Raw genomic sequence first — 12,646 nt, forward strand, 5'->3', positions numbered from 1 at the left:
GTTTTGAATTTCGTCCCAGCTATAAACTGTCATCCCGGTGATTCATAAATGTGTGTGCCATCCTTAGGATGGACATTAAACCGGCGTCCAGTCTGATTGCATTAGTTGGTGGACGTTAAAGATCACATGGTGTCCTTCACAAAGAGTAGGTGAGCTGTCGCCAACACCCTGACCAAATTCAAAATTCCTGCCATAACCTACAGAGGGCATTGCAGCACAGCCCTACCCTCAGCCTAAATGGGGGAACAAGGTTTTTGACAAGACAGGTATACTCACGATGAGATGTTTTTGTTCCAGCTCCTTGATAGAGCCATGTGGCACGGTCCACTGGCGCTTTTCCCTCTTTAATGGCTTCTCCGGTTGGTCGTGCAAGTAGTACGTTGGCAGGCTCACTGAAGAGTCATGATGTTGACTATCTGTTTGACCATGCCACTGTCAGACAGATGTGGAACAAATGTTCATATATGATATCTGTATTAACGGGCATGCTATTCCATTCCCTTAACTACAGACTTACCTTTTGCACCTGAGTAGGTGCAAAAGGTAGGTCTGTAGCTAAGGGGATGGATTAGCATTGTTATTCCATTATCCATTGTGATTCCATTATTACTGAGATAATCTGACTTGTTAGGTCAGCAGTAAACATCGTCCAAAAGCATTTTGGAAGTGTATATTTAACTGGTACCGGTAACATTAATAATATATTAACACTATTTTACCGCAATGGTTCCACTGGTGAATACAGTGACGTCTCCCAACCAGTACTGTTGAACATTATGTTAAAGGTCCACAGAATCAGAAAATCATGTTTGGTTTAATTAATAGATAAGGCTTCACTTAACACTTAATAGTTCTTTTCTTGAATAAATATCTTGAAAGGAAGATTTTAATGTTATTTGGTGCCCTTTTATGCTCGATTGGCCCTGTTCCTCCCATGACCTTACCTTCACCTTGGATTCATACATTGTACGGTCTGACAGCACCTTCTACATTATGATTTTGACCATCATCATAATCTATGGATTCTTGATCAGAAAATTATTTGTCAAATTCACTTTCTGATGAGTCTGAAGTGAGTTGTGCGACCATTATCTGTTGCGTGCTGACGATCATTCCCTCGATGATGTCATGACAGTTTATCTGGAATTTTTAGGGGTGGTACCTGATGGGGTTGCTTTTTTTTTAAATTGTAACACCTCAAAAATTTATTGGAATTAAAAACCATTGTTCAGTTCTTTGTTTATTACTTAAAATTCAATATCATAACATCAAAAAAAATTGTTTCTGTTTTGTGATTCTGTAATGCTATTTTACTCGTGTACACAGCATGGCTGTTTAAATATAATAAAAATTTATGAAATTAAATGGACTTTGTGGCATAACTCCATTTGCAAATCTCATTGCTCATATTAATTTACAATTCAACTATAAAGCTCAAATAAATGTTGTATTGAATATGCTGGTCAAATATCACTTTGAAACATTTATTGTTTCAAAGTTTCAATTCTCAAAACCTCTTCCTTTAAATATTTGGTTCTGAAATGTAGATTTGTTACCTCGTTCGCTCTTAGGGTGATGTAAGTTGACCATTCCTGGAATGTTGCAACGTGTCTGGCTTTCACAACGAACGAATGCTCCCGTTCGAACTGTATGGTCTTTTCCACGTAGATAGAACCATCATGGTGCACTTTGAAATGTGGGTCGCTACTCATGAGCACCACCTCCTGTGTCAGCTCACAAGCCTTGAATTGCACTGTGGTATCATGACATAGTAAACAAAATATCAGTGATGTTTGTGCACATTTAGTGGTTGAGAAGTTTGGGCTCACAGCCCACTTGTCATCTCGGGTTAGGCATTTATATGCATCACTATTGGTTCACCTTGGTGTACTTACCATTCGATCTTCTCTGATAACAGCTTCCATTGCCTTCATGGCAAAATTAGGAGCTAAGTTAGAATTTTGCAAGGGTGCTGCAACATAATGGCTCTCTTTTCAAAAGATGCAGTGGTATATTAAACACTCCCAACTGAATGTTGGAGGAGTCGAGAGATGGCTTAACATTCCCTCTGAAAGGATAGTAAAAATCGATGATGCAACACCATGCGTGCAGACCATGATGATGACAATATGTCTAATTATATTCCATGAGGAAGCGAACTCAGACAAGACAACGCAGAGGTATTTACACTACCGGTCTTATGTTTTAGAACACCCCCATTTTTCCAGTTTTTACTGAAATTTAAGCAGTTCAAGCCCACTGAATAATCTGAAATGGTACAAAGCTAAGCGGTAAACTGCCAGAGGTTTAAAAAAAAGTTTAGGTTGCCAAAAACTGAAAAATACTGTAAATTTCAAAGCTGTTAAAAAAGCCCTTTTCAGGAAACAAGTAATGGGTTTGCAACTGCAGCTGTTCTGCAGCAATGGAAGTAAATTAAGCATTGAAAGTTGATGCAAACAATTCCTACAAGTGTCCCAACTTTTGTTGATTAGTTACAAACCCTCTGTCTGCAAACACCCTCTGAAGTTACAAACCCTCTGTCTGCGACACCCTCTGAAGCATTATTTGGACAATATTGCACTGCAGGAAGTAGTATATTGCTATCATAGTGGCGAGAAAAAGACAATTGACAAAGGAAGACAGACAGACCATTATAACCCTTAAAAGTGTAGGTCTTTCCTTTAGAGAAATTGCAAAGAGTCAAGGTGTCAGTGAGTACAGTTTCCTACACCATCAAAAGGCACTTGGAAACTGGAGGAAACTCTGACAGGAAGAGGTCTGGCAGACCCAAAGCCACAACACAATCAGAAGACAAGTTTCTGAGAGTCAACAGCTTGCGTGATAGGCGATCACAGGACAACAGCTTCAAGCACAGCTCAACACTGGTCGAAGTAAGGAAGTCTCAGTTTCAACTGTGAAGAGAAGACTTCGAGCTGCAGGTTTGATGGGCCGAGTGGCAGTAAGAAAGCCATTGCTAAGATGCCAAAATAAGAAAAAGAGGCTTGCCTGGGCCATGAAGCACCACCAGTGGACTACTGAAAACTGGAAGAAGGTCTTATGGACCGATGAAATAAAATTTGAAATCCTCGATTCATCACGCAGGGTTCTTGTACGCCATCGAGTAGGTGAAAGGATGGTTCCTCAGTATGTGACACCAACTGTAAAACATGGAGGGGGAAGCGTGATGATCTGGGGCTCTTTTGCTGGATCCAGAGTCGGCGGCTTGCACAGAGTGACTGGCACCCTGAACCAAAAGGGCTACCACAGCATTTTGCAGCACCATACAATACCCTCTGGTCTCCATCTAGTTGGTCAGGGATTCGTCCGACAGCAAGATAACGACCCAAAGCATACCTCCAGGCGATGTCAGAACTACCTTAGAAGAAAAGAACAAGATGGTAGGCTTCAAATCATGGAATGGCCAGCACAGTCTCCAGACTTAAACCCCATCGAGCTGGTTTGGGATGAACTGGACAGAAGGGTGAAAGCAAAGCAACCAACAAGTGCAACACATTTGTGGGAACTTCTGCAAAGTGTTGGGAAGAACTTTCCGAACAATATTTGATTTCCATTGTAGAAAGAATTCCACGAGTATTTTTGGCTGTTCTATCTACAAAAGGTGGCAACTTTGATGAGTCAAAAATTTAGATTAAATTTTGTTCAACAAAACGATTCCATGATTTATTTTTTTATCTGCAATTGCTTATTTGTTCTCTGCTTTAATTTCAGAATACATTGAAACATTAAACTGCTTAAATTTCAGTAAAAACTGGAAAAATGGGGGTGTTCTAAAACTTCTGACTGGTCGTGTATCTATCCAGCTGGCCTTATCGTCCTTTTCACACTTGAAGTGAATCATGCCATGATGTGTTGAATCCTGCTTGGTGTCATATTCCACTTTATGATGGTGGACGCCTGATTTGGGGAGGGAATGGGGGCAATTGAAACCATAGTGATAGAGATGCCCTCTTTCTTCCTTCTTCTGGGAAATGATGCTCTAAAATTGAGCCCTTACCATGAATACTGTATTTGTTGGCTATTTTATGATTATTCAAATGCGATGGATATGTGGAAAGGTTTAGTAGTGTATGGTATTTATTTCACCAAAGCTTTCATCTGCAGCGTGATGGAGTACTGCTCTCCTCCCTGGGCTCTTTCTCCTGCCTCACACCAATCTCGATTTCACTCTGTGGAAACCAAGGCATTTAGGATCAATGGTATCTCCCGTAATGAAGCTGAGTCCTTGGGTCTCTCACTTTCTCACCACAGGCAAGTCGGTGGTCTTTGTGTCTTCTACCGTCTCCTCTCTGGCCTTGCCCCTCCTGTTCTGTCTGTGCTCTGTCCCCCCAATTTTTCTGCAGACCACTCAAGGTCCGCCAAAAAAAAAACCCTTCTGGTGAAACTGCCAAAATAAAGAATCACTGTTCACCTTCACTCTTTCATTCCTCTTTTTTTTTCCACCTTTGGAACAAACTCCCACACTCTGTTCAATCCCATTCTTCCCTTCAGGTCTTCAAAACAGCTGTTCACCACCATCTCATATCTTCCCCCATCCAAAACCACGATCTATTCTACCCCCATTAATCCACCCCAAACCCACCTCTTTCAAATTCTCTGCTTTCCTCATGAAATTCCCTGAAGTACCATCTTGTTTACCCTTTGTACCCCATCCCACCCCTCCTCTCCCTTCCACAGATTTCCTAATGTCGCTGTTCCCCACTGTTTTGAATTTGACTGTCCCGCCCCTCTTGTTTCCTGCTCCCCTTGTTACATGTTATGTGTGTTAGCTCTCATACGAGCCTCGACATTGGATACAAAAAAACCAAATGAAACATCTTAGAATAAACTACAAACAAAACCTGACAAGTATTTTTGTCACTGGAAGCATGTCTATTCAAAAATACACCAAGCTACAGTGCCCTGCAAAAATATTCATGTCCCACCAATAATTTCACATTTATATGAATTATGAATGATGTAAAAACAATTTTTCCAAATGAACTTTTGTATTCATAACTGAAGACATCAAAATAAACACTTATAGTTGAAAGAGGTTACATATCAGGAATACCTGTAAAAAAAAAACATGTACAAATCAAAATTCACTGGTTGTAAAAGTATTCAGTCCCTTCGGTCAGAACTTGGTGGAAGCACCATTTACAGCAAAAACTACAACGAGTCTTTGTGGGTAGGACTCTACCAGCTTTGCACAGTGAGATGGTGAAACGTTTGCCCATTCTTCACGTGAAAATTGCTTGAGTTCTGCCAAGTTTGATGGGGATCGTCGATGGACTGCAATCTTCAAGTCTCACCATAAATGTTCAATTGGGTTAAAGTCAGGACTTTCAATGAGCCACTCAAGAACATTTTTTTTCTCTTATTCAGCCACTCCAGTGTGGCTTTAGCTTTGTGCTTTGGGTCATTTTCCTGCTGAAATGTGAACATCTTAACGAGTTTAAGATTCATGGCTGAGTCAAGCAAGTTTTCATCAGGATTCTCCTGTACTTCATTGTCCCTCTATGTCCCTTCTGCACCATCCATCGTTCCTACTTTCCTGAGAAGCTTTCCAGTCCCCACTGATGAAAATCATCCCCATAACATGATGCTGTCACCACCATGCTTGACAGTAGGGATAGTGTTGACTGGGTGATGTGCAATGTTAGGCTTGCATTTCGAATTTCGACCAAAAGGTTCTAATTTTGTTTCGTCTGACTGACCACAAAACGTTTCTCCACATGCCTGCAGTATCATGAAGATGCGTTTTTGCAAACTCCATATGAGGTTTTAGATGTGTCTTTTTCAGTAATAGCTTCGTCCTTGACACGTGTTCATGGAGGCCGGCTTTGTAAAGGGAACGGGATGTTGTTGATGGAAGAACACTGACCCCTATCTTGGACATAGAACCTTGCAGATCTTTTAAAGTCATTGTTGGATTGGCAGTGACATCCCGAACCAGTGTCCTGCTTGCCCAGCTGCTGAGTTTTGATGGGCAACCTGGTCTGGTATGATACGTCTTCCACTTCTTAAAAATGGATTTCACTGAACTCAAATGGATAATGAGGGACTTTGAAATCTTCTTATAACCCTCTCCCAGACAGTACTTCTCCACCACTTTATGTCTGACTTCTTTGGAAAGCTACTTGGTCTTCATGTCTGTCTTGTTGGTTGGCCAATTGAGTTGCACCTTAAAACTCCTTAGATAAGCAGGGAAGATGAATTTTTCAGTTAAACAATTGATTACACACAAGGGAAACCGATTACACTTATTTTGTAACCTTTCAAACAAATAATTTGCTCCTGAAGTGATTTTGGGTTCATTAAGGAAAGGGTTTAAATGTTTGTGCAAATAAGAATCATCTGATATTCTCAGTTCATCAAACTTATTCACATTTTATCTGCATTTTTTTCCTTTATCACTTTGGAGTAGCTTGTGAAGACTCCACTAAATATATATTAACTTTGATTTGAAAGCATCATGAGATAAGCTCAGATGGTATAAAAATGTGAAACCTTTGGAGGGGGGTGAATACTTCTGCAGGTCACTGTACACATACATTCAGAGCATCCACATCAAGACAAATAAACTGTACTTCGAATCAGCAATTCAATTTCATTTCATACGTGCTGACAAGATGGCTCAGAAGTAGCACACGTGCCTTTGCGCTGTATCATCTGAGTTAGATATCTGACTGGACAACAAACTCTCACCCTGCTGCTTACAAAGCAGTACTGTTGGTTGCATCAATGAGTATATCATCCCTGCAATGAGTATATCATCTCACAGTATCTATAAGGGTAGGCCATTGTGTATTGGCACTGGCCAAATTCTAAATCCTTGCCCAAATGTTCAGGGGGCAATGCATCGGAGGCCCAGCGTCACTGATGATGTAACCAGTGGGACAAATTTGGAAGTGAATTTGCAGTCCAATATGCATTCCTGAGATGAGAATCTATTCCTTACAAAAGGCAATCTTCTTCTTCCTCTTTAATGGCCACAGTTATTTCCATGTTATTGTGGGGTTGGCCGGGGGAAGCTTGGCTCAAGTCTTTCACGAACTGGTTGGCCAGGGCTGTCATTCGACGAAGGATAGGGCAGGAATTTTGAATTTGCCCATGGTGTTTGCAATAGCTTGCCTACTCTTCACCAAGGACACCGTGGGATCTTTAAAGTCCACCAACTAATACCAGATTAACATTCAATTCCACTTGAAGAAATTATCTTGAGTTTGGATTCTGATATTGCCTTTCCACATTCAGAACTCTTATCCACAACAGACACATTAAATGACAGTTTCTGTAACTCTTCGTTATCCTGAACAACAGCTAAGAAAAACTCATTGTTGTTTCTTTGAGTTTATCATAATGATGGACTTACCAGTCAGCAGTAAAAAACCCTTTTGAAGATAAGTTGGGACTGTAGCACTGTAATGGTCCTGAGAAAACTTGTTCACACATTCACTTCCATGGTTCGATCCCTGCAGGTTCATTGTGGAGTTAGAAAATAATTATACCTATCTGCTTAAAGAAATTCACAATTGGCTGCAAAAAATTCACGTTATTGGCTCTTAGTCAGAGGGATCGACAATGGCAAGACATCAGTGATGTAGTTTACGTGATACGCAGGTATACGCCGTATACCCACTAAGAAAGCTCCAGGATTTCCGTATACCCACTTAAAACTGCGCAAGGATACGTAACGATACAGTTTTGTGACAGAACTTTCAGTTCATTGATTTTGTTCCCACATACCGGGTAGAGACGAGTATAACCGCAATAAAATAAGCCTTGCAGGGGAAGCCATCCACTTCATTCATCTCCATTCATAAAATTCAGCCCCACTCCAGTGCGGTGCTGTTACAAAGCGTGAAACGCGGTGGCTCACTGGCTGTGACACCTGACCACGACCTGACCTCACGCTCACGCACCGACCAACGATGAACACGTGTTTGACAGTAGCTAGCGTTGCAGGTTTTTAATTAACTAACATTATGAAAAGAAAGAAAACTACACACTTTGAGTGTTTTCGTAAGCCTGGCCCTGAAGTTACTGCCGCTTCGGATGACACTACAGAAAAGGAGCAGCCTGATGCTAACGCTACACCTGGTAAGTGAAAGTCGCATACAAATTATTATTAATCTCTCTATGAGGGAGAGTGGTGTGGGGGATTTTTCAATTAATTATTGGTCTATCCTAAGGCGAGCTTAGGGAGGACGGAAAACTACCTGAACATTTTGAGGTATGTTTGGACGTTTTCGGAATTTGTATCGTCATTTTATGAGTGTTTAAAGAAAACGCGGCTTCGCGGCCCGGAGCGTCACGCCTAGGATAGTTGTAGGCCGCAACGGTTCAGGGCCCTTTTAGCGACCAAAATGGCTTCTTTCACCTTTATAACTGGTATCGCCGGATGCCTGACGTTATTACCTGCACGATGATGTGTGTGTTGAATTTGTGTGACTTTGTGTTGTCGAGTTATGAGCGAATAAAGGACTTCGCGCCGCTGGCCTATTCGATTAACGTTAGGCCTTACGGCTGTGATGCAGTTTCACTCTTCCGGCTCTCACGAACGAACGGAAAGATATTTTGGAATTCTGTTTTCAGATTTCGCAGTCAATAGCCATCGGCTAAATCCCAACGTCGAAAACCAGGTGAAAATCGGAGGATTTTTGGTATTTTAGCGACTAAAGCGGCTTTGGGTACTTTGAGAACAGGAAATAAAATGCGCTGATTAATTCCCTTTAGCGGCGGTTAATGTAAATAATTTTTTCATCGGTACTTTGAGGTGGGTGAGGTATAGACCTACGAAATGAGGGGTATCATTCGGTTGTCAGACTTGTGATGATTAAATTACAGAAAAAAAACGATTGTTGGCGGGCCGAGTACATTTCGGCGCCTCACCATCGAAGGGAACAAACAATTTTCAATCTGTTTTCGGATTTATCAGTATCTATATATTCTATAGGGTGGTAATGAGATTACCTCGAAAATCCGATTAAAAACGGCTTATGTTTCGCAGTTTAACCGCGGCTTGCATTTCGTACTGGGAAAAATAACATTCCGGAAGGAATTTCTTCTCTTCCACCATCATCCGAATAATTTTTCCGTCGGCACGATGACATGGAGGAAGGATAGACTGACAAAATAAGGAGTTCCACTAAGCTCTGTGACTTATAATGATTAAATTAGAGATTTTAAAGGCAGCGGTGGAAAAATATGCAAATTCACTCCAATGGCTCTGACGAACGAACGGAAAGTTATTTTTGAATTCTGTTTTCGGATTATACTATATATATATATATATATATATATATATATATATATATATGTATATATATATATGTGTATATATATATATATATATGTATATATATGTGTATATATATATATATATGTATATATATATATATGTATATATATGTATATATGTATATATATATATATATATATATATATATATATATATATATATATATATATATATATATATATATATATATATATATGTGTATATATATGTGTATATATATATATATATGTATATATATATGTATATATATATATATATATGTATATATATATATATGTATATATGTATATATATATGTATATATATATATGTATATATATATATATATATACATATATATATATATACATATATATATATATATATATGTATATATATATATATATATATATATATATATGTATATATATGTATGTATATATATATATGTGTATATATATATATATGTATATATACATATATACATACATATATACATATATATATATATATATGTATATATATGTATATATATATATATACGTTTCAGGTCCAGGCAATAATATTGTCATTTCGCTGTGAACCATTGATTGGCCCATGAGGATGACTATTAGGCCAAGTGTGCTTTTGCCTTCCCTTGAGTTTGGCTTAGACCTATGCCTCATCCTCATAGTGCTATTGTTCACACCATAGCTCATTATTAAAATAAAAAAAAATCTTCATCCAATTTAGTGCTTAACTTCAATGCTGAAGACTCGTGCACTTGAACCTGGTGATTACATGCAAACTAGCCGCACAAAGCTCTCTTGGAAGTGTCAACATTGGGGGTTCTGACACCTGATGCATTCAGACTATTCCAGTCTCGTACTGTTTTAATTCGTATCCTCCAGCTATGCAAAATCACGAGGGATCACTAAACGGTAGAAAATCAGTCCAAAGCGTTTAAATCTTCCCAGCTGTAAATGTCATTAGCTGTTATAGTCTGTGTTGCTATAATTTGTTGATAACACATACCCAGTCTTGTAGAATGCTCTCAATTGTGTGTGGGTGTATGTGTTAGTGCCGTGGCGCTTATGGGGTGTTGCTCCGGCACAGATGTGGCGAAGGCGTGGAGGGATTTGGGGATCATCACGGTATACTCACTACAAAACCCTAGACAACACCACTGCAAGACATGGTTTCCTCCACATAAATTAGTGGGAAATTCAATGAAGTTGCATTTTCTTCTGAATAGTAGAAGACAGATTAAAATCCCTTGTGTTACGTTGGTTGTCCATTATCTCTTAATGTCCATGTGATGTATGCACAACTCCTGATGCATAAGACAAATCAATGTAAAACTAGAACGGCACTTGGGAGAGCACACACCTTTGCAAGGCTGAACAGTTTAAGTTTTAGATTCCATTGATTGGCCAGATTCGGACGTAAACCAAAATCGAATTGGCTTGTTCTTGTCATCTAACCAACTCACCAACCAAGTTTTGTCGTATCCCATCCACAACTTTTTGAAATATCGTGTTGTATATCGTTTTTGGCCCTATCTTTCAATGATGAAGAATCACTTTAAAAATTTTGTGTTCGGATCTGGATCTTCACCAAAATCTAACATTCGTCCTGGTCACATACTGAACCTGTCCATGAAATTTCATCTGAATCCATCAACAACTTTTTGAGATGTTCAGAGACAGACAGATAGGGGTGAAAACATAACCTCTGCCCCCTCTTTAATGAGGTCGTGGGGAGGTAATAAAAATTGTCATTGGAGTTGTGCACGTTCTTCAAATTGTGAACACGTATACCAATGAAAATACATTTTGAACTTGTTCTAAGTAAAAAAATTAGATGGATCTTATGAATGGGGTAGCTGATTGTGCATACATAGATTTTGGTATTTGAACACAATGGAGGAAAACTTGTTCATTTTATCTTTATATACTTGTGCAAAATTCATTTTTCTGCACCCTGTGATTGTAGTCAGCCCAAATCCGCTGTGGGGTTGTGGTTCACGTGCAATATCTCACCCCGTGATACTGGTCTTGTCCAGAAGTGAACAGGGTGATCAAGGTTTGCTTGTCATGTGGAATCCCATCGCCTGAAGCCTTCACCACGAAGGAGTATTGTTGCTGGGCAATATTAAAGTCTTCCTTCACGTGAACACTTCCATCTTCTTTGACAAAGAAATGTGAGTCACTGGTGCTCAGGTGGATGCGATCATTTTCGTTGCAGTTTTCAAATTTCACTGTTTATAAAAAAAAAAAAAGTGGAACAGCCAATGAGTGAATCAATAATGAATGAATAGGTAAGAAAATTATTTGAGTGGTGTGTTATTGAATGAGTGATCAGTGAGCAACTGATTGGGTGACAAGTGCAGGAAGTGAGCTGCTGACCAGGTGAATGAGTGAGGAAATGAATGAATTACCAAGTGAGTTAACAAATGAGTGAATGAATGTAAATGAGTTACCAAATTTCTGAGTAAATGAGTCAGTTAATTCAGGGAAATATTATATCAAGTAAGGAAAAAAGTATCTTGTCAGAACAAGTTGCCCTTTAAATAATGTCAAACTTTTAAAATTACCTTTTTTCACACTTGTTCATCCTGTTATAAATCATTCCATTACACATGTCAAAGAATCAAGTCTCTTTTTAAAATATTCTACTGCACTGTCAACTCCCTCATCCTTGCTCATGTCCCGCATGTCTAGGTGGTGAAAGCTGGCCTCGCCTTCAAGCGAGAGTGAAATGGCTTTCAAAATCCGGTGATGGGCATTTAAAGCACTCTTAAAAGATAAACGCCGTGATTGGGAAACCAACGAAGATGGCGATGGTGGTGACCAATTTGCACAGCTCATAATCTTTCCAGTCTCATGTACATTTCAATGCTCGACACCTCTTATCCATCAGGGCTATATCAGAAAGAGCTGATTCATCACATGGTCGCAGATATTTAACCTCAATATGGGGCCATTCAAAAATTACATAATGGTATTTTTGGGGAGGTGTGTACAGGCCTGATTAAACCTTACTAATCATCTTTATTCGACATATGATTCGATTTTTTTGGGTCCCTCATTGTGATTAACACTCGACCTAAACAAAGCCAATGTATATCTGACACAACAAACCCGGACAGTGTATAATCAGCAGAGGCCTTCATGCTTAATGTGTTAGGCCTACCAAAAAACAAGATGGTGGCCATATCATTTTGTGTGGGTGCTATGGTGGGTGGAGTTAAGTGACAAATGTGGGTGTGGTCCGGCAGCTGTCCGACCAATGGGTGCACATTTCAAAAAACGGCAACAACAACAACAATGCAGAGCTCTTGACCTGCAAAAAATGCGTCTTTGATAAGAAATTCTATCACAG

The 12,646-nt window shown here is 39.4% G+C and overlaps 1 protein-coding gene across 1 annotated transcript in view; it reads right to left on the reverse strand.

Annotated features, from left to right (window-relative positions):
• The window catches only part of LOC147018367 (cadherin-2-like), a 54,430-nt gene that overhangs the window by 32,702 nt on the left and 9,082 nt on the right, over positions 1-12,646 (reverse strand). Inside the window, exons 4-7 of the mRNA XM_085897948.1 lie at positions 11,305-11,522; positions 7,376-7,475; positions 1,557-1,753; positions 277-432 (exon numbers count right to left, since the gene is read on the reverse strand). Of these exons, the coding sequence (XP_085754074.1) occupies positions 277-432; positions 1,557-1,712 (312 nt within the window). The 5' untranslated portion in view covers positions 1,713-1,753; positions 7,376-7,475; positions 11,305-11,522. The remainder of the gene's footprint in view (positions 1-276; positions 433-1,556; positions 1,754-7,375; positions 7,476-11,304; positions 11,523-12,646) is intronic.

This window comes from Eptatretus burgeri, chromosome 10 (genome assembly GCF_056783735.1).
Source record: "Eptatretus burgeri isolate ZD-2024b chromosome 10, Ebu_testis_v1, whole genome shotgun sequence".
Classification (NCBI taxonomy): Eukaryota; Metazoa; Chordata; class Myxini; order Myxiniformes; family Myxinidae; genus Eptatretus; species Eptatretus burgeri.